Below are 18,897 nucleotides of genomic sequence, written 5' to 3'. Positions count from 1 at the left end.
CCCTGTGCCCACCTGGGCCTCAGGGCAGGAAGCAGCCCAGCCCTGGGGGAACGACCCTGTGACTGGGCAGGGCAGCCCCCACTGCTCTCCCTGACATGAAGCTGGGGGCTGGCCGACGAGGAGTGGGGCTGTCGGGAGCAGGGGTCTGGTGTGGAGGGGTCCCCCGTGGCGCCCCCACCCAGCACCACAATCCAGGGGCTCACGGACATTCCAACCAGCAGCTCTTTATTAGGACGTCAGCCCAGGCCCCACAGGAGGGGGACTGGGCCGGGGGCAGGGCAGGGGAAGCTAGGGTCCTCCAACCGCAGCAAGGGAGCGAAGGAGATGGGCAGCACCCCCGCCCCAGGTGCCAGCTGATGCAAGCAGAGCACCACCTGGGAACCCTGGCCTGCCAGGGGGTGGGCGCCAGGTCCCAGGCCCGCCCGGGAGCACACAGCCGGGAATTCCGCCTCTTCAGGAGCGGCCAGTCCCTTGGGCCTTCTTGATTTCCTGCCGGGAGAAATGATGGTCTGTCCAGGGCCTGGGGCCACCATGTCCCATCCCAGCCTGCTCCTCCAAGTGGGTGCAGACAGTCTGAGCCCCCGGGGAGCCCACCTCGGAGAGTGCCTCCCTCAGGGCCCGGTAGGCCTCGTCCAGGCTGTTGTTGACGATGACCAAGTCAAAGAGGCCGGGCTCCTTGCCTGGGGGTGGAGGCAGGGTCACTGGAGGCTTGGGTGACAGGGCCTGGGGACCCTCCACAGGGACCCGCCCTGCCCTCCCTCTCCCATGGGGGGGAGACCCATGCGACGTGGGGCCTGTGGCGTGTGCTCACTGCTCTCCATGTCGGCCTGGGCGGCAGCCAGCCGTTTGGCCAGGCTCTCCTCCGTCTCAGTGTCCCTCTGCCGCAGCCGCTGCTCCTGAGCCACAGGATGGGGGTCAGAGCCTGCCCCCCCGCCCCCCCCCAGCCCCCACGCCCCGGCCCCCACCAGGACTTCCAGCGACGGCGGCTGCACAGAGATGTAGATGGGCCGCAGGTCTGTCTTCTTGATGTTGCGCACACCCTGCAGGTCCACGTCCAGCACACAGATACGGTTCATGGCCTGCACGGCCCGCACGGCCGCTTTGCTGGGGGATGGCACGAGGGGACTTCTCAGTGAGGGCTCCTTGGGCCTTCATGGCCTCAAAAAGCCTCAGCAGAACCGTCACTGTTCCTGGGGTCCTGCCTCCCCAGCCCCTTGCTCTGGGCCTGGCTGGGGGTGCCTGCAGGGGACCACGCTGGCCCCAGCATCTGCTGCCCCTTTCTGAAAGCACTCCCCGAGTGACCGTGAACGTGGAGCCCCCTGCTGGGTGGGGGGCACTGGCGAGGAAGAGCAGGAGGGCCTGGCTGTCCCTGTGCAGCCCAGGGCTCCTGGGCACCCATCGACTAAGGGGAGCAGAAGCCCCACTGACGGCCTTCGGGGGCCCACCACCCTTCCCAGTTGCAACCGGGCAGACCACGATGGGTCCCGTGGGGTCCCTGCCTGGACCCTGCCGGCGGCTCAAGGACAGGCTGCACACAGAGGCGTGCCCAGGCCCGTCTGTGCTGGGCACCACTCTGCGCCTCACAGCCAGGTGGGGCAGCTGGCAAAGGCCCGGCTCTGGGGGAGGGCTGCAGTGTGGCCTGCAGACCCGCAAGGCCCAGGTCCCTGAGTCCTCACTGCACACCAGGCGGGCAGGCCCGGAGGGGGTGCCCGGAGCCGAACCACGCCCCATCGTGACCCCTGGGGGAGCTCGGCCTCGCACCAACTGCTCGTGGAGAGAAGCCCTGTTCAGGACCCAGCATGGGGAGACCGGGCCTCTGACTCCAGGCCCCCGGGAGGCCTGGAGGGAGGAGGACTGGGGCGCGGCCCACCTGGTCCCATACAGGTTTCCTGAGAACTCAGCATGCTCGATGAAGTCGCCTGCAGCAATGTCCCGCTGCATCACCTCCCTGGTCACGAAGTGGTAATCTACAAAGAAGGAAGACGTAAGAGCTATTCGAGGTCGTCCACAGCCAGGCCACCACCACCAGAGACCACCGGCTTCCACAGGGGTGTCGGGGGGCCTGGAAACCACCTGCTTCCACGGGGCGGGTCGGGGGGACTTCTGTGCTATGTGTCAGGCAGGAACAAAAGCCCCACTGAGACTAGAGAAGACGCTGGTGATGAAAGAGCCCCAAATCACGCATGGCTATGGTTCCAACCACGCGACCTTGCGCAGGGCGGCGCACACGTGAGGAAGAGCGCCTGCAGCCTCCTCGAGTGGTATCAGTGACCCTGCCTGGCCTCTCACGTGGACACGGGCACCAGCACATGCTTTGAAGCCTATCACCTGATGAAGCCCCCCACCCTGGCGGAGGGGCCCATCCATCAGTGGGGGAGACTGAGGCCTCGAACACCCCACTGCTGACAGGTGGGGCGGCTCCGGGCCTGTGCAGGGCACTGGGGCCGCCAGGCGAGCTCACCTTTGCCGTTCTCCTCTCCCGGCCGCGGGTCCCTCGTGGTGTCTATGAACAAGCACCCGTGACCCACATGAGACACCGGGAGCCCCACGCAACCCATCCCCAGGCCCTCCCCGTCAGGCCTGGCTCAGCCCGGGTAAGAGTCAGCAGAGGGGCTCCTGGTCCCCGTGTGGGGTGTGAGGGCCTCCAGGGCGGGTCAGCAGAGTGGCCCGGCCCCCACCCCCAGCACCCCTGAGACCCTCCAGGGCCCTGCTCCCCACCCCCGGGGCCTCACGGGATACGCTGAAGCCAAAGATGCTGCCGTGCTCCTGCAGGAGCCTCTTCAGCAGGGTGCTCTTCCCGGCCCCCGATGGTCCGCTCAGGACCACGGGCCTCGGTCCCGACATCCCTGTGGACGAGAGGAACAGGCATCAGCGGGCTGGAGAAACCCGCTCCCTGTCGGGGTGGGTGCAGGCCCCACCCCCACCCCCACGGACACACCCCGGGAGCTGGGCAGAGCTGGGGGCAGTTGACTCAGAGCTGTGCTCAAGCCCTGACTGCGCCTCCCTCGGGGCACGCTATCTGCTCACACACGCGCCAACCGCCACTGACCGTGCCCGCTGTCCACTTCCACTCCACCCTGTGGGGAGGCCCTGGGAGGAGCATGTCCAGGTCCCCATCCTGTGTCTCCTGGCACCACGCCCCAGAGGCAGTCTCGGTCAAGGTCAGAGGAACCCAAACCCTGTTCTGGGAACTTCCATGAGGAAGCAGGCGGTCGACCTTGAGGGGCCACAGCTTCCTGACCCCTCTCTGATACTTGGGCCCGGGGAAGCCAGCAGGAGGGCAGCGGGGACCGGCCCCCTGCCCAGAACACAGGGCCCAGACGCCTGCCCGGAGATGACACTGAGGTTGGGGGAGCCGGGGAGCTCGGGGGCATCCGCTTTGCGCCCGCCCGACCACTCCCAGCGCTCCACACATGGGACCCACCTCTGTGGTCAGCTCAGAGCTGCTCTGGATGAGCTGGGGTGGGTGGTAATCCCTGCCTGCTCTTGCCTGTGAGCACTAAATCCTCCGGGGCGGCCAGCCCCACCCACTCAGCGTCCCCGCTTGAGACCCACCCACACGAGCAGATGGCCGAGGAAGGCCAAGTGCAGACTCTGGGGCCGGGTGCCGTGAGCCTCAGCAAGTGGGAATCGAGATGGACACTGTGCTGGGGGGCACCCTGTCCCAGAGGAAGAGCTCGGGAGGGCGTATGGTGAGCTGGAGTGGCTCCCCAGGCCAGTCAGGTCCTACAGGGCTGTCTGGGGCTGCCTGATAAGGTAAGGAGGCCTTGAAGGTGCAGTCGGCAGCCAGCAGACCGGCAGTGAGGCCCAGGAGGGATGCCCACACCCCCGGCCCGGGGCAGCTCTCCAGCAGGGCCCCCAGCAGGCACGCTTTCCTAATCCTCAATGTAGGCCAACCTGGATAATCTCGCTAAAGCACCGCTATTCTGGGGCCATGACGCCACACACACACACCCCAGGAACAGATGTCGCACCCTGCTGAAGAGACCAGGAGGAAGGGCCCCAGAGAGATCCAACTCTTGTGACCTCCACGTGGCCGACTCTGAGCTCCCTTGCCTGCCTCTCCCACCCTTCCCGTCACCAGAGCACGTGGTCTGAACCCAGCCACTGTCCTGGGCGCCCACCTGCGCTCTGGTGTCCCGGCTTCCCCCCCAGACACATGGACATGCACACAGCACACACGTCCCATGCGCTGGTGTATGCACCACACACCACACATACACGTATGCACATACATGCGTGCACGCACCTGCACACGCCTGCATCCAGCCCCAAGCCCACGGCCAGTGCCTGCCAGCAGAGCGCAGCCCCTCCCTCCCCGAGGCCCTGTCTCTCCCGTGCTGTCGCCCTTCCTGAATCCTCTTCTCTAGCGGGACTGAAGTCTGCGGGACCCTGCCCACTCCCCTCAGTCTGTCCTGACTGCCCAGGTGCCGAGTGACCGGGGACGGGGAGAGCTGCGTGAGGTGGAGGAAAGGACGCAGAAGGGCAGAGGACAGGCTGTGGGCCACCAGGTCCCCAAGCAAGGCTGCTGTTCCTAGAGGGCCCCTGCAAAGAGAAAGGCTGAGGACACAGGCGTCCGCCCACCACCAGACGGTGCCACGTCACCAATGCACATGCATCCCTCCCCGCCCAATGTGCCAGGCACCTAGATCCCCCAGGCCCCGGCAGTGTGCTGGCACTGCAGGAACGTGAGCTCCTCCAGGGCAGGCGCGGCCCCGAGCGGACACAGGGAGATGGACCAGGAGGCCTGCCTGGGCCTTGCTCATGGAGCACACCCTCAACCCAGTGGGTGCAGGCGAGGCCCCTGAACCCAATTGGGGTGTCCACCTCTAGGGAGGAGAAGATCCAAAGGGATCCCCATCAGGGACCACAGGGGGAGGCACCTCTGCCAAGGACGTCCCTGCTGGGGCCTGTGCAGAAGCCCCTCAGGAATGCTCTGCTCCTTCTCTGTGTGCTTGCTGCTGGTGGGCACCCCTCCCTGGCACCCCCACACCGCAATGAGCACCATGCAGCCCTCAACTGTAAATGCACCAGAAGGACCGAGCGCTCCTTTCCCAAGACTACCCCCAGGCCAGCACAAGTTGGCCCCAACATGCTTCCCTGGTGGTCCTTGCCCGGTCCCCCCACTGCAGGCTTGGCCAGACCTCCTCGCTGCAGCTCTGATGAGAATGCATGCCTACGCAGGGAAGACACGCCTTCGCTTGGGACCAAACGCCACACGGGAGTCCCAGTGCCTGACGGTATCAGAGGGCGTGCAGCACGGGTCCCACTCGTAACCCTGAGCTTCAGCGCTGGTTTCCATCCCACCCCCACCTGCACCGGCTGCAGGGAGCAGCAGGTGTGCACGCACGGGATCAGCTGATAGCCCAGCACCCCCCAGCCTGCTTCCACGGGGTGTCCTGCTGGGCCCCCACCTGTCCCTTGAGCCCAGGCCCCAGGCCTCCTCAGTGCTAGCCCCCCCTCAAGAACTACATCAGGGCTGACGTGAGGTGGGGACACCTGCCCAGCAGTGCTGTCTCACAGGGGTGGGGCCCAGTCGGCTTGGGCCCCACCAAAGGCGTCTGTGCCGAGTCCTGCCCCCATGCGGCCCTCGAGCGGAGTTCCCTCTCTGAGGTTGGCGCGCCCCAGCACAAGGGCCCGCACCACACAGCCCACACCGGGGCGGCCTGGCCCCATGGAAGGCACCTGGGGAGCCGCTGGGGACAGGGCTCTGGCCAGCGACCACGGAGACAGAGCACGCACTAAAGCCACCTTCGACAGCACTCTCCGTATGTGACAGAGTTCTGGGCCTCGTGGCCCCAGTGATCCTCGAGTGTGCTGGACACTGCTGAGCTTGGCCTCAGCACCTGGCAGAACTGACCTGAACGTGCATGTCAGAATGGGCATTCAGCCAGGAACCTCCTGTATCCTCTACTCCTTAACTATTCCACGATCCCAAACCCCAGCTACCTGACAAGAAATTGGAAAGCTCCCAGAAACTGCAGTAAGGATCGGGGATGCAGACCCTTTCCGTAGGAGTTGCCGGGGCGAGCCCACTTGTTCCAGAACGCTCTCTGCTGGAACCCCTGACAAGGAGCTCCCCATGCAGTTCTGCGGGTGGAATCTCTTCCTTCCGGCTTCCACCTACTGTCCTACCCTGTCCTGAAAGCCAGGCGCTGCCACCACCCTCAACTCTGTACCCATTCCTCCACCAGACAGCAAGACAAGGCGCAGCCGCTGAGAACACATGAGGAGGAGGCAAGTCCCGCCAGCCTCCTGTACAGCACGAACCACGAGCCACGGACAGACCTGGGCCAGGATGGCCAGTTGTGCCCCACCCCCAACAGGCCAGGTGGGGCAGGAGGAACACACTGGCCCTGGTCACAGGGCTCAGTGTGTGGGACACGTCCTGGCCAAGTGACCCTGAGAAACCATTTAGCCTTGGGAGCCTGGCTTGAGGTGGGACAGCCAAAAAGAAGCCAGCAATTCCCTTCTCACTTCCTCTCCCCCCACTGGGGCAGGGACCCGGCCGTCCTCGAGAGGAAGCAGGGCCTCCAGAGTACGGCACGAAGCCACACCGTGGAGAACTCAGGCCTGCCCCGGTGCTGCATGGCTCTGTCTGCATCTTTCCCGTCACGGAGGACTGGGAGTCAGTCTTGTGGGAGACCCTCTGATCGAACCCCATGGGAGAGGGCAGAGAGCATGAGAAGAAGGGGGCCCAGGCAGGAGAGCCACAGGGTAGGAAGGAGTCCAGACCCCTAACGATGGTCAGCCTCACTGCCACAGAAAAGAGAAACTGAGGCCCGGCACACAGAGACGAGGGAGGGACTCGGGGGAAACCGAGGCCCGGCACAGGCAGGGACCAGGGAAGGACTGGGGGGAGGGGAACCGAGGCCCGGCACAGGCAAAGACCAGGGAGGGACTGGGGGGGGGGGGACCAAGGCCCGGCACAGGCAGGGACCAGGGAGGGACTCAGGGGAAAACTGAGGCCTGGCACAGGCAGGGACCTGGAGCCCCACTGCAGTGGCGCTGCTCCTCACCAGTGCCGCCAGTGGCTCACCCTCATTGTTCTCCCTTTCCTCCTCCAGGGCTGGGGTCGCCTCCTTCCACCGTTAACTACATCACAAGCCCCGTTCCTTTCTGATTTCCCTCACATCGTCTCAACACGTTTCTGGGTTACCCCTGAAGGTACCACAAATGACAAAGGTTAACACTTCATGCGTTAAAAAACACAAAAAAGAGTTTGGGTGTGGCTGAGGAGAAACCATGTGTCCCGTAAGAAGCCCAGAATCGGCTGCTCCAGGAAGCTGCTCATCCCACCAGTCACACCAAAGATCAAGGGCGAAGTCCACACAAACCTGGAACTAAAGGAACGCCCAGGCAAACTGCACCTCTCACAAGTGTGGCACTGACCTGGGTCGTGAGTGGCCGTGTGTGTTCAGGCAGGTGCGTGGAGTTCTTACCAGCAGGGACAGAGTGGGGGCTCAGCTGGCAGGAAATGCCGCTTGTCAGTGGTCAGACAGGAAACCACACCCATCCCGGATCACCCCCAGGGATGGAGAAAGTTCCAGGTCCCTCACCACAAGCCATGGTCTGGGAAGTCTGACTCCGGGGGACATGCTGCCCAGGTGATGCACAGAGGCTGACCACAGGGGCAACTCTTGCCTCCCTCCTCCTGACCTGGGGGCCCCACCTCATGCTGGCTGACTACCACCTTCGCTTCCACCCTCATCTCCCAGTGTAAAACCACAGCGATAACAGGTGAGGGGCATGCCCCACCTGCTTCTCCTCAAATCAATCCCAGGTGAAAGAGGCTCCCTCCCCCTCGCTGCTGCAGGACGACGTCTAACAGCAGCAGACGCGCAGCTCCAGCAACTCTAGACTGACGTCTCTGGGCCTGAGGGAAGCTGAACATCAACCACCACACCCCCGAGTCAGGCAGGCCTGCCGCCAACAACCGCTGTTAGGCGCGTACCCGCGTCCGCACGGCTCGCAGCACTGGGCCGCAGGCAGGCCAGGAATCCGCAGCAGGCCCCGGGGCCCTCGGAGCAGCCAGCGCCACCCACCCAGGACCCCGGTGGGTTTGCAATCTGCAGTGGGGACCAAAGCTGACACAAGAGCTGCACCACCGAGAAGTTTTCCCAACTGCTATCTCTGCTGCCCCCCTTGAGCTCGGGGAAAACACCACACGTTTCCACAGGCCCCACGAGCTGGCCGGCACCGCGGGGACTCTGCCACACCAGGCTCCTCAGGTGGCCACCTAACGGCCTTTGGAACCCCGATCCCCCAGGTTTCTGGCTCTGCGGTGTGGCCGACCTTGGGGAGGGGCGCCAGGCTGCTCCGCTCTCTGCTCCTCCGCACCCTGCAGAATGCACAAGGGCATGCGGCATGGAGCCCTCAGGCTGCGCGGTTTACGGGCTGTCTGGAGCTCCCCGTGCCACGAGGACTTCCTACGTTTCGAGGACCGACACAGGCGACCCCGACACAAGGACGCACAGACGGCGCACGACCGCACACGAGGGGGCCTCCGCGCGGTCACGCCCCTCTGCGGACACTCGCTGGGCTGCCTCGTTCCCGCTCTGCTCCGGGACGGGGCTCCGGGAACCCGGGCACGCGGGGGCACTGTTCCGGCGAGCAGAGCGCAGGAACGAGCGCGCGACCCCACCAGACCCCGGGCGCTCGGTACAGGTGGCAGTGCCCGCCGCTAGGCCCCCATCCGGCCCGCGAGCCCGGAGCCCCGCCAACGGCGGCAGGGCCGCCACTCACCGTCCGAGGCGGCCCGGCCTAGGGCGGCCGCTGCCAGCCCGGCCAGCGGGCGCCGCAGCATGAAGGGCCGCCGCCGCCCGCGGGGACATACGTCATTGCGCCGCGCACGCCGTCCTCCGCCCGCAGGCCGCACGACACAGCACCGCGCCACACCACTTCCGCCTGCGGGGCTTACGTCACCGCCGCGCCGGCTGGCTTCCGCCCGCAAGGACGTACGTCAGCGCCGCTCCGATCCCGCCGGCCCCGCCCTCCCCCTCCTGAGGGCCTCCGCCACGCCGCGCCGGCCTCGCCCCGCCCCTCAGGGCCTACGTCAGCGTCGCGCGACGCTGCGCCCACGGATGACGACGCGGCGATGTTGCAGGACCACGGGGCGTTGAGTTCGTGGTGACCGTGTGCGCGGCGCCGGCCAGTCTCGCTCCCGCTCGGCCCGTGGCGGCCGGGCCGCTGGTCCTCTCGGCCGCTCCGGAGCTCAGTGAGCGTGGTAGGTCGGTGCCGGGAAGGCGCCGTCGCGCGGGCGGCGAGGGCTCCCCCGAGGGAGGGTCGGGCCCCGCCGCCGACCCCGAGGGTGAGAGGGTGGGCGGGCATCCGCGTGGGAGGGACGCAGCGTTTCGTCTGCCGGCCGAGCCGCCTGCTACGGCGGAGGGAGGCCTGCAGGCGCCCTGCCCCGACAGAGGGGTCCCCGGGCAGGCTTGCCGGTGTCGGCCGGGAGGGCTGGCTTCCTGGGTGTCAGTGTCCGAGACCTGAGAACCTCCTCCTGTCACCGGGGACAGCGGTACTGACGCTTCCTTGGCAGTCAGCGCCTAGTAAGAGTAGCCTGGGTCTTGGCTCCCCTTGTGTGGTCGTTAGCTGCCTAGATTTCGTGAGAATTGAATGACTTGGTGAACAAAGTAGGAGCCGGTCTCCGCCGTTGGCGGGCGTGTCACCCTTAGAGCGGTTTCCCTGACTCGGTGACCCACCCCAGTGGGCTCGGGCCTGCCGCAAGTCTCCTGAGTCGGAGTCTGGGGTTAGGGCCTGGGTGTCATGCTGGTCAGAAACCTCCCACAGGTGATTCTAATGCCGTGTCGGGGCTGATAGCCTAACACGTTACTGGGAGGAACCGGCGGTGACGCGGTGACACACCTGCTGGGGATGTGCTTTGGTGTGTGGCTTTGGTCATGGCTGGGGTTTGATGAGGACCAATTAGATAGAAAGTCTGTGTTTTGAGAAGACGTCTTGTTTTGTTGCCCAGGAGGTCACACACCAGGCCAGTGACTGATCCTGGACGTCCGTGTGCCGCAGGGGCTCTCAGGAGGAATGGCGACCATGGGCAGCCTGCTGGGGTAAGCAGACTTCCGGGTTCTTTGGGGTCGCTGTCATGGGGCCACCCATGGGAATGCTGACTTGGGAGTTTTAGGCTGTGCTGCTTCAGGGAAGCCGCCTGAGTCAGTGTCTGCATTTGGAGAATACAGACAAGCGTGTACGTATAGACGCCGTCACAGGGTGTGGAGGGAAGAACAGAAATGACTTGTATCTAGTCCAAAGACGGTGGTGGTGGTGGTCGCCACCTCCTCAGGACCTGCAGCTCAGTGGGCTCTGGATCCTTGGAGAAAGCCACAGCCTTCCTGCTCTTCCCACCATAACTGCCTCCCCATCTGCTCATTCTTCTCACCTCTTGGTTTCCCCAAAATGAGAAGTGCAGTGTGGCCAGGAGAAAGAAGGGGTGCAGACTTCGCCTTGTTTCTGTGGAACCGGGAAGAGGGATGCAGCTCCTAATAAAGCCACGGTTAGCATGAAGACCGGAAGGGCCTCGTCCTGGGAAAGGTGCACGTGGAACCGCTTTTATGGTGGGAGAGCCATCCACCATCTCCCCAGGGACTGGTTTTAGCCCCTTCTGGAAGCCTCCCCAACCCACTGACCCCAGGCTCTCTGGCACTGCTCAGGTGCGGGTTTTTTCTCCCATTTCTGAAGGCAGGGACTGGATTCATTCTGCCAAAATTTATCAGCTAGGGCTCTGGGACTTCGAGCAGTTTTTTGCGCTGAGGCCATCAGAGTCTAGTGGAGGAGATCAGCCCTCAGTCCAAGGTGTGGTTCGGGAAGTGCAGGGGTGGCGGAACTCCCCCCAAGGCAGGGGCTCTGTGCTCAGGTGGGCTGGCCTGTGGAGGGAGAGGTCCCGAAAGCTGGGTGGGAGCTACTGAGTGACGTGAGCAGCAAGTTTTTAGAATCACCACCCGCAGAGTATGGGAACTCGACTAGAGTGGCAGTGGGGACCAGGCAGGCCATTGGGATGGTCTGGGCTGGACTAGACTGCCCACGTGGTGAGGGGGTGGCGGAGGTGGGGGGGTGGTGTGAGGGGAGGCTTGTGGCAAGTATTCAGGACATCTTCCCACTGTGCGTGTCCAGAAGAACACTGGGAGAACGTGGCCACTTCTGGAGTGCCCACCAATTCCAGAAAGTTCTGGCAGTCATTCAGACGCGTTCATTCTCCAACCCAGCCTGTGGCACAGCTTCGGGTGTGAGTCCAATGCATGAAAGCCGGGCTGCAAGGGATTTGGGGGTCACAGGGCAAGGCTGGGACGAGGCCCCAAGTGGGTGAGAGACAGGTGTGGGGTCACGCGTCCAGATAGAGCAGTGTGAATGGGGCCTAGCCTTGCCCTTTCCTGTCTCTTTGGAGGGCGAGTGTCTGCCACATTCAGAAGCCAAGGGGACTCCAGGTGTCTTGGTCTGCTCAGACTGTCCCAAGAGAATGCCGCAAACCAGGTGGCTTATTTTCCACAATCCTAGAGGCTGGAGATCCCAGCCCAGGGTGCCAGCAGGGTCGGGTTCTGGTGACGGCTGTCTTTCTGGTTCATAGACAGCTGGTTTTTTGTATCATGTTAGAAAGAACAAGTTCTGGTCTCTGTTTTCTTACAGGGGGGCCCCGTACTTATGACTTCATCTAATCATCATCACCTCCCAAAGCCTCACTCCTGATGGATGCCATCTCATTGGGGCTTACGGTTTTGACATGTGAAATTGGGGGACACAAATGTTCAGCCCATAACACTGGGTCTTTGTTCTCCCGGAAGTCAGCTTCCTTCCCGATGCCTGTATGCAGCACCTGAGCTGCATGGCCAAGCCTCATTAGAGACGGCTGTTGATCTCTGTTCTTAGCCATCTGGGAGCTTTGTGGTGCGCTCACTCCCATGGCCTCTTCCTGGACGTGGTGGAGGACTTGCTCTGACCACATCCTGGCCTGGCCTGGGTTGCCGGTTGCCCCTATAGGAGCTGGCCAGCCTGGGCCACATGGGCACTCTGGTCCCAGCACCAGCCGCTGACCAGCGCGTGTGTGTCTGCAGCCTGGTGCGGCAGTGTGTGGTGATGGGGGCCACCCCCGCGGGCCGCCGCCTGCACACGTCCTCCCGGAGGGCTGACAGCAGCAGAGCCTGGCTCACGCGCGTGCACCGGCAGGCCTATGCACGCCTCTATCCTGTGCTCCTGGTCAAGCAGGACGGCTCCACCATCCACATCCGATACCGGGAGCCTCGACGGATGCTGGCGGTAAGCTTCTCTCCCTAGCGCTCCTTGGGTTGCAGGTCCTAGTGGGCTTGGAACCCCACTGCATGGGGAGGGAGGATGAGCCACGCAGCAGGATTGTTGTGTGAACCAGGATGGGGAGGAGGCGAACCCGGGGCTCACTCCATGCACCGAGATCACACAGCAGCAGGGAGCTGTGGGTTTAAAAAGAACCAAGTCCTGGGAGCATAAGCACAAAAAGGTTCTTAAAGGAGTCAAAGTTCCAGAGGGAGAGAACGCCATAGGCCGCCTAACCCTGACCTGTGCAGTGGAGGAGAACAGGAGGCGTGAGCACATCCCAGTGCCCTCCCTCCCTGCAGATGCCTGTGGACTTGGATGCCCTGTCCCCAGCGGAGAGGCGGGCGAGGTTCCGGAAACAGGAGGCCCAGCTCAGAGAGGAGGAGGAGCAGCCAGAGCTTGCTGATGACTTTGACGTGGAGCGGTACAAGCGGTTTTGGACCAAAAAGTGACCGTGCCTGCAAGCTGCCCAGGCCTGGGACACTTGGGGGGACGTGTCTTTAAATCATGTGTTCATGAAGCCACCTCTGCCTGTCTTTCCTTGTTGTCTGCCCCACCCCCAGCCGTGAGGGGGTTCTCTGCGACTCAGCCAACTAGAATGCTTAGAATTGGGTCAATTTGTGTTTTAGGACGAGGTCCACAGGGCATGTAAGCCATCCACATGGGAGAAACAAGACTGAGGTTATGGGTGCTCCTTCCTGTGTGGGAAGTGCCCACCACCCGAGTTGGCCCCTTGGAGCCTAGAGCCCCCTTGCCCCCAGTGCTGCCCTCAGCCTCGGGGCACAGTGGCTGTGGAAAGTGGGTGGGAAGAGACGGATACCTGGGATCCAAGGACACCCTGCGAAGCCTGCAGCAGGCCTGCCTGTCCCTCCCTGGGCTACCTCAGCCCTACCTGACACAGCGAGAACAGAGGGGCCAGGGGAAGCGCCCAGTCTCTGTGGCTAACTGCCCTTGGTTTGCAGCCCACTGCAGCTGCAGTGAGCCAGGCCTTCCACAGTTCACTAACACTTTTGTGTTCCAGGGGTTGGTTTCACCCTGGCCAGGCTTCCTGCAAGACCCAAGGGGGCAATGCCCGACCTTTCCAAGTGCAGCTGCCCGGGCCCAGGCCTGGGGTTGCTCCTCATCCTGTCCTGGGGCCTCGGGCTCTGGGGCGTTGTGGGACCCTGGCTGTCAGGCTTTTTCTCCTAAATCTGAGAGCCCGTTGCAGACCACCCCATACGGATGGGGGCTAGCGTTCCAGGCATGAGCAGGGAGGCAGGAGCTGGCAGCCTATGGGGGGGGTCACTGCATCTGACTGCAGCTGGTGGGGAAGGATGCTGGGCTGAGCACCCACCTCTGGACTCCTCCTGCAGCCCTCACCCGCTGGTCCACTGCGAGCAGCGGCCAGGTGCAGCTGCACCTGTGTCTGTGCCCTCCAGTCGCTGTGCCCTCCAGTCGTTGCCCTCTTGCCTGCTCAGGGACGTCTCCCCTGCAGTTCTTGCCTCATTCCCACCTGGAAAGCCTTCTTGGAGCCCCCCCCTTTGCTCAGGGTTGGGGCACAGCCGTGGGTGCAGGGGCCACTGTGGGCATCTAGCAGTGGGAGAGATGGAGTACAGCATGGACAGTACGGATTTGTAGCCCAGGGGCAGGATGGGGTTGGCGATGGGAAATTACTAAGGGGACTCATTTGGATGGGGGGTGGTTCTGGCTAAACCCATGTAAGGGGATTGTTGCTGAAACCAGGCTGGGTGGTCATTTGTCCAAGGGGGACAAGGAAGCTGATGAGATACCAAGGGTGAGGATTCTGGGTAAGCTGACAGTAGGGTTCTTGCTGGAAGCCGGGGGAGGCAGAAATGGACCCAGAGCCCAAGGCCTGGTTGGAGGGCTCCGGGGAGCCAGAACAGAGCACTCAAGCAGAGAATCCCATCTGTGCCAGCTCCTTCTAGGTCGTGGGGGCCTCCTGATGCGACCCCCAGCCCCTCCGAGGCCTCCTCCATCTGCTCTCGTCCCTGGTCACCCCACCCGCTTTAGGGAGTTCAAATGCTGTCTGCGCTGAGGACCCCCAATGTGCAAATCCCCGCCACTGACGGCACCCTGCTCCTCCCAGCATCTAGTCCTCGTCGAACATCGCAGGGCTGCCTCCCGAGCCTGCCTCGCCCATCCCGGCCGCCATCACGCCGTGCCCCACACCCTCCTGCCACGCCAGGCTCCTTCCTCCCGTGAAGGGACTCGGTGATGAGTCTGCCTGAGCTGGGACCCCGCAGAAGGCACGCCTGTGGCTTTGGACCTGCTGTCCCATGCTGCGGGACCTTAAGCGGGAGCAGGGGCAGACCTGGAGCACCCATTGTGGACGCCCACCCAGGCGAGCCTGTGCTCTCCGGGCCACACGTGGAAGCCTTTCCCCACCGAGAGGACTCAGTGGTAGGGCATGACACACGTTGGGAGCCCCAGAGCCCCCAAAATGCAGGCGAGGGAGTCAGAGAAGGCGGGGTCAGAGGAGAGCTGGGCGGACGGCCTGTTCTCACTTCCCTCGCCACTGCCCGGGCAACGCCGAGGCAGCGAGTGTGCGCGTGCTCGGGGCGTGCGGGTGACAGCCGTGCGACACCCTGTCCCGGTCCCTCGGAGACCCTGCCCGGCGTCCCGCGGGCCGCAGCCCTGCCGAGGTTTCCCGGGCCGTTATCGCCGGGACGCGCCGGGTCGTCGGTGACGGCAGCGGGGACCCGGGCGACACCGCCCTTCTTGGCACCGCCCGGACATCCACATGCTTGACTTCCCACAACAGCCATCCCGCCGACGAGGCGCTCGGCTCCCGCTTCCGCATCTCTGCACGCGGTCCGGGGCCGGGGCGGGGCAGTACGCAGGCGCGCAGGGCTGGCGCGGGCGTGACGTCACGGCGCGCGACGCGGGAGCGGAAACAGGCGCTGCCGGGGGCGGAGAAGCCCGGGGACCGGGAGCCCCGAGGGCGGTGGGCGGCTTCGCACCATGTTCGGCTCTAGCCGGGGCGGCGTGCGCGGCGGGCAGGACCAGTTCAGCTGGGAGGACGTGAAGACCGACAAGCAAAGGGAGAACTACCTGGGTGAGCGAGGCGCGGGGCCGTGGGCGCGGGGACGCGGGGGCCGTGGATGCGGGGACGCGGGGGCTGTGGGCGCGGGGACGCGGGATCTTTGGGCGCCGGGACTCCGGGGTCGTGGGCGCGGGGGCCGTGAGCGCGCGGACGCGGGGGGCGCGGGGGCCGTGGGCGCGCGGGTGGGTGCCGCGGGGCCTAGGGGCGCGCCGACCCGCGGGCCGAGTCCTCGGCGCTCCGTCCCGCAGGCAACTCGCTGATGGCCCCGGTGGGCCGCTGGCAGAAGGGCCGCGACCTCACCTGGTACGCCAAGGGCCGGGCGGACGGCGCGGGGCTGAGCCGGGAGCAGGAGCTGGCTGCCGTGAGGCAGGCGGAGCAGGAGGCGCTCATGGCGGCGCTGTGAGTGCGCCCGGGGTGAGGGGGGACCTCGGGCGGGCGGCTAGGGAGGGTGGTTGCGGGGCCATGGTGGGGGCGGGGGCCGAGGTGAGGCCCACCGCTCCCTGAAGCTCGCGCGCGCCCCCCGCAGAGGCTACAGGAACGTGAGGAAGCAGCCCACGGGCCTGAGTAAGGAGGTGAGGGTTGGGTCCTCTGGGAGAGGGTGCGGGAGGGGGTGGGGCTGACCCCGCGCTGCTTCTAGCCCTGCCGCCCGCGCTCCCTCACTCCCCACAGGACTTTGTCGAGGTCTGTAAGCGGGAAGGAGGTGACCCCGAGGAGAAGGGAGTGGACCGGCTCTTAGGCCTGGGAAGCTCCAGGTGCGGGGCCAGGGGTCCTCTGGGGCCCCAGGAAGCGCAGCGGAGGCCTGTGGGTCTCACTGTTGCGGGTGGCGGGGTGTGTGTGTGTGTGTTTCACCCTGGGGTCGTTCTCACTTTGGGGGGCGGATGTCTCACTCTGGGTGCATTCTCACCGTGAGGGGGTCTCACCTTGGGGGCGGGTCTCACTCGTGTCCCTGTAGTGGCTCTGCAGGCCGAGTGGCACTGTCCCGAGAAGACAAGGAGGCTGCTAAGCTGGGGCTGTCCGTGTTCACGGTAATCACCCCCAAACAACCGCAATCCCGGAGGGCATCTGGGTCCTTCTTGTTGAGGGTAGGGGGCGGCCTCCCGGCTTCCTGGCTCTGAAAACCGGGGCTGGTTCTCCGCGGTCGGCATCTCAGTGCCTTGCACACCCCCAGAGTGGCTTCCCTCGGCAGCACCACCGCGTGGAGAGCAGTCGGCCAGGGGCCTCCCCGGCCTCGGCCCGGAAGAAACCTCGATCAGAGGAGAAGACGGAGCCGGGGTAAGGGCCTCCCTGGGGAACAGAATGCAGGGTTCTCTCTCTCTGCACTTGGCTGCCTCTTCTGTCAGTGAGGTACCTAGCTCTAGTCCCTTTTTCCTTCTAGAGAGCCCCTTCGGGTTGGGAGTTGGGAATGGTTCCATGACTGTCCTCCAGCACACAGCAGGGGTCAGGCAGCCACACGGTGTGAGAGCTGCCAGGGCAGCAAGGCAGAGGGCCATGGAGGAGGGCAGCCAGACAGGGGACGTTGTAGTCAGGCCTCGGGCCCACCACCGCCTCCTGCTGTCCTCTAGGCCGCAGGAGCTGCATGTGGTGCAGGGCAGGGCTCACTGCCTGGCTGGGAGGGTGTGGGCAAGCTCGGTGGGAGGGAGGGCTGGAAGGGGCCGTGAGACCATTGGGTTGGTGCTGCTGGGCAGAACCCTCTGCCATGACGGGATGCCCGTATCTGCACCGCCCATCACGGCAGCCATTGGCGCAGGTCATACTGAGGAGCTTCACATACTGACCTGAGAGCGACATAAGCACACATGGTCAGTGGCTGTCCTGGAGACTGACATGAAGCTCTGGGCCCTGCCCCCCCGGTGAGCTCCACAGGCGCAGTGGCTCCCGGCACTCTGTACTCCCCACAGCCCCGAGAGCCACAGGAAGAGGAGGAAAGAGAAGAAGAAGAAGAAGAAGAAGGAAAAGAAGAAGCACAAGAAAGAGAAAAGGAGAAAAGAAGAGCAACACAGAGCGGAGGCGGCCTCCTCGCCACCCCCAACTCCCACCGGGTAGGCAAAGCTCTGCCTTGGGGGGCGGGCAGGGTGGGGCAGGCGGCCCTCAGACCTGTGGGCGTCACCTCATCTCCCCAGGCCCCGGCACCGCAGGCATGACTCCGACTCTTCCTCACCGTGCTGCAAGAGGCGGCGACGGCAAGACGGTGACTGAGGCCCAGTGGCTGGGGCCCTGCCCCACCACGCTGCTCTGTGGGCCCTGCCCAGAGGCCCACCCTCAGCGAAGCTTCCTGGCCCAGGAGCTGGAGGGCTGGCATGCAGGGGCCCTGCTGGGAGCTGAGAGGGGCCCAGACCCAGCAGGGGAGGACGTGCCTGCCTGGGAGGTCCAGCTGTCCAAGACCCCTGAGATGCTTAGTTGTAGCTAAACACAGCTACATTTCTATTTTTCTTTCTGTTGACTTACTCTTTGTACTTAAATAAACTTATTTTAAGGAGAAAACATCTCGTATTTAAGGGAAGGTCATTGTCATGTGTCACAGTAGAAGGAGGTGTGAAAACGTGGCGATTGTCTTGGGTTCCAGTGAGACATCTGATGCCCCATTGGGAGGGGGAACTGTCCTGGCGGTTGGCATTCCGGACCTCATGTGGGCCTGGCCCTGAAAGTGACTTCAGGCGCACCGGGAGCCCTGGGTCATCATGTTTGGCCAGCAGGGAGGTCACAGGAGCCAGAAGGTACCCAGCTGCAGGTGGGCGAGCACGGAGAGAGGAGTGGAAGGCTAGGCTGGGCCTTTAGATCATGGTGGGGGGTGGACTTGTACCCGGAACCACCCTTGTCCCCACAAGGCCACCAAGGGACCTCCTGCCCACTGTTCCACAGCTCTGCCATCTGCCTGCTGAATTCATTCTGCTGCTCCCCAGCAGGGCCGGACGAGCCCCCTCCACCTGGTCTCCTGTTTGTTTGCTCTGCCAGGAGGCATCCGTGTGGTCCCTCACAGCCCTGTCCACAGAAGAAATGAAAACTGAATCTTACAGCTGAATTGGAGTAAAAACAAAGCCCAGGCTAGATTCGTTATTACTAAGTATATTCCTTTTTTGCTTCTGATTTTAAAAGAAATGAAAACACAGAAGACATCTCTGTCTTAAGCATCCTGGCACTGGTCTTCAACCTGTTAATGGAGGCAAGTTGCCTTGGGCAGGGCTGGCCTGGGCCTGGGCCAGGGCAGGGGGACGCCTCCTTGGGGAAGGAGAGACCTGAACCTTGGCCCTGCCTGTGATGGCCACGCCAGCTAGGAGCAGGGGCACCCAGAAGGGCCCCAGGTCAGAGGGACGGCTTTCAAGGACTGGGGGGGGGCCAAGAGCAGAGGGGGCGCTGTGATCCTGCGATTTGTAAGTAATATGTATTTGGTCATTCAGGCGACCAAAACATGTCTCATCAACATGTGGTCTTTGTCCACAGTTTTTGGCTCACAGCTCCCAAAACCCTTGGAATTTCTTGTGTTTGTTAAGGAAGGTGACTGTTGAACCCCATCCAAGGGTGGGGGCTGGTTGCCAGGAGAACCAGTCACGTGATCAGAGAAT

At 64.0% G+C, this 18,897-nt stretch overlaps 3 protein-coding genes across 8 annotated transcripts; 2 read left to right on the top strand and 1 right to left on the bottom strand.

Annotated features, from left to right (window-relative positions):
* Positions 1–204: 204 nt before the first annotated feature.
* Positions 205–8,824, bottom strand: GUK1 (guanylate kinase 1). 2 transcript variants are annotated; one of them, XM_058553871.1, is made up of 8 exons: positions 8,746–8,824; positions 2,733–2,846; positions 2,462–2,503; positions 1,871–1,967; positions 966–1,104; positions 812–896; positions 595–680; positions 205–489 (listed from the first exon to the last, which is right to left on the bottom strand). In XM_058553871.1, exons 1-8 carry the CDS (start codon positions 8,804–8,806, stop codon positions 454–456), a joined length of 660 nt encoding a protein of 219 aa, XP_058409854.1. In that variant the 5' UTR covers positions 8,807–8,824; the 3' UTR covers positions 205–453. The 2 variants fall into 2 exon arrangements, with proteins under 2 accessions (XP_058409854.1, XP_058409827.1); XM_058553844.1 differs by lacking the exon at positions 8,746–8,824 and adding an exon at positions 8,296–8,473.
* Positions 8,825–9,137: 313 nt separating this feature from the next.
* Positions 9,138–12,814, top strand: MRPL55 (mitochondrial ribosomal protein L55). 3 transcript variants are annotated; one of them, XM_058554098.1, is made up of 4 exons: positions 9,138–9,226; positions 9,974–10,064; positions 12,060–12,261; positions 12,597–12,814. In XM_058554098.1, the coding sequence occupies exons 2-4, from the start codon at positions 10,039–10,041 to the stop codon at positions 12,744–12,746; spliced, it is 378 nt and encodes a 125-aa protein (XP_058410081.1). In that variant the 5' UTR covers positions 9,138–9,226; positions 9,974–10,038; the 3' UTR covers positions 12,747–12,814. The 3 variants fall into 3 exon arrangements, with proteins under 3 accessions (XP_058410081.1, XP_058410160.1, XP_058410007.1); XM_058554177.1 differs by having other exon boundaries at positions 9,140–9,230; XM_058554024.1 differs by lacking the exons at positions 9,138–9,226; positions 9,974–10,064 and having other exon boundaries at positions 11,966–12,261.
* A 2,374-nt stretch (positions 12,815–15,188) lies between these two features.
* Positions 15,189–17,820, top strand: C1H1orf35 (chromosome 1 C1orf35 homolog). Of its 3 annotated transcripts, none has more exons than XM_058553542.1 (8): positions 15,190–15,349; positions 15,586–15,736; positions 15,864–15,909; positions 16,007–16,089; positions 16,290–16,362; positions 16,506–16,609; positions 17,236–17,376; positions 17,458–17,820. In XM_058553542.1, the coding sequence occupies exons 1-8, from the start codon at positions 15,256–15,258 to the stop codon at positions 17,531–17,533; spliced, it is 768 nt and encodes a 255-aa protein (XP_058409525.1). In that variant the 5' UTR covers positions 15,190–15,255; the 3' UTR covers positions 17,534–17,820. The 3 variants fall into 3 exon arrangements, with proteins under 3 accessions (XP_058409708.1, XP_058409525.1, XP_058409616.1); XM_058553633.1 differs by having other exon boundaries at positions 15,192–15,349; positions 16,524–16,609; XM_058553725.1 differs by lacking the exons at positions 15,864–15,909; positions 16,007–16,089 and having other exon boundaries at positions 15,189–15,349.
* The last annotated feature ends 1,077 nt before the right edge of the window (positions 17,821–18,897 follow it).

This window comes from Diceros bicornis, chromosome 1 (assembly GCF_020826845.1).
Source record: "Diceros bicornis minor isolate mBicDic1 chromosome 1, mDicBic1.mat.cur, whole genome shotgun sequence".
Lineage (NCBI taxonomy): Eukaryota > Metazoa > Chordata > Mammalia > Perissodactyla > Rhinocerotidae > Diceros > Diceros bicornis.
Note: the sequence above shows the minus strand (reverse complement) of the source record. Positions and strands in the feature narration are given on the sequence as shown.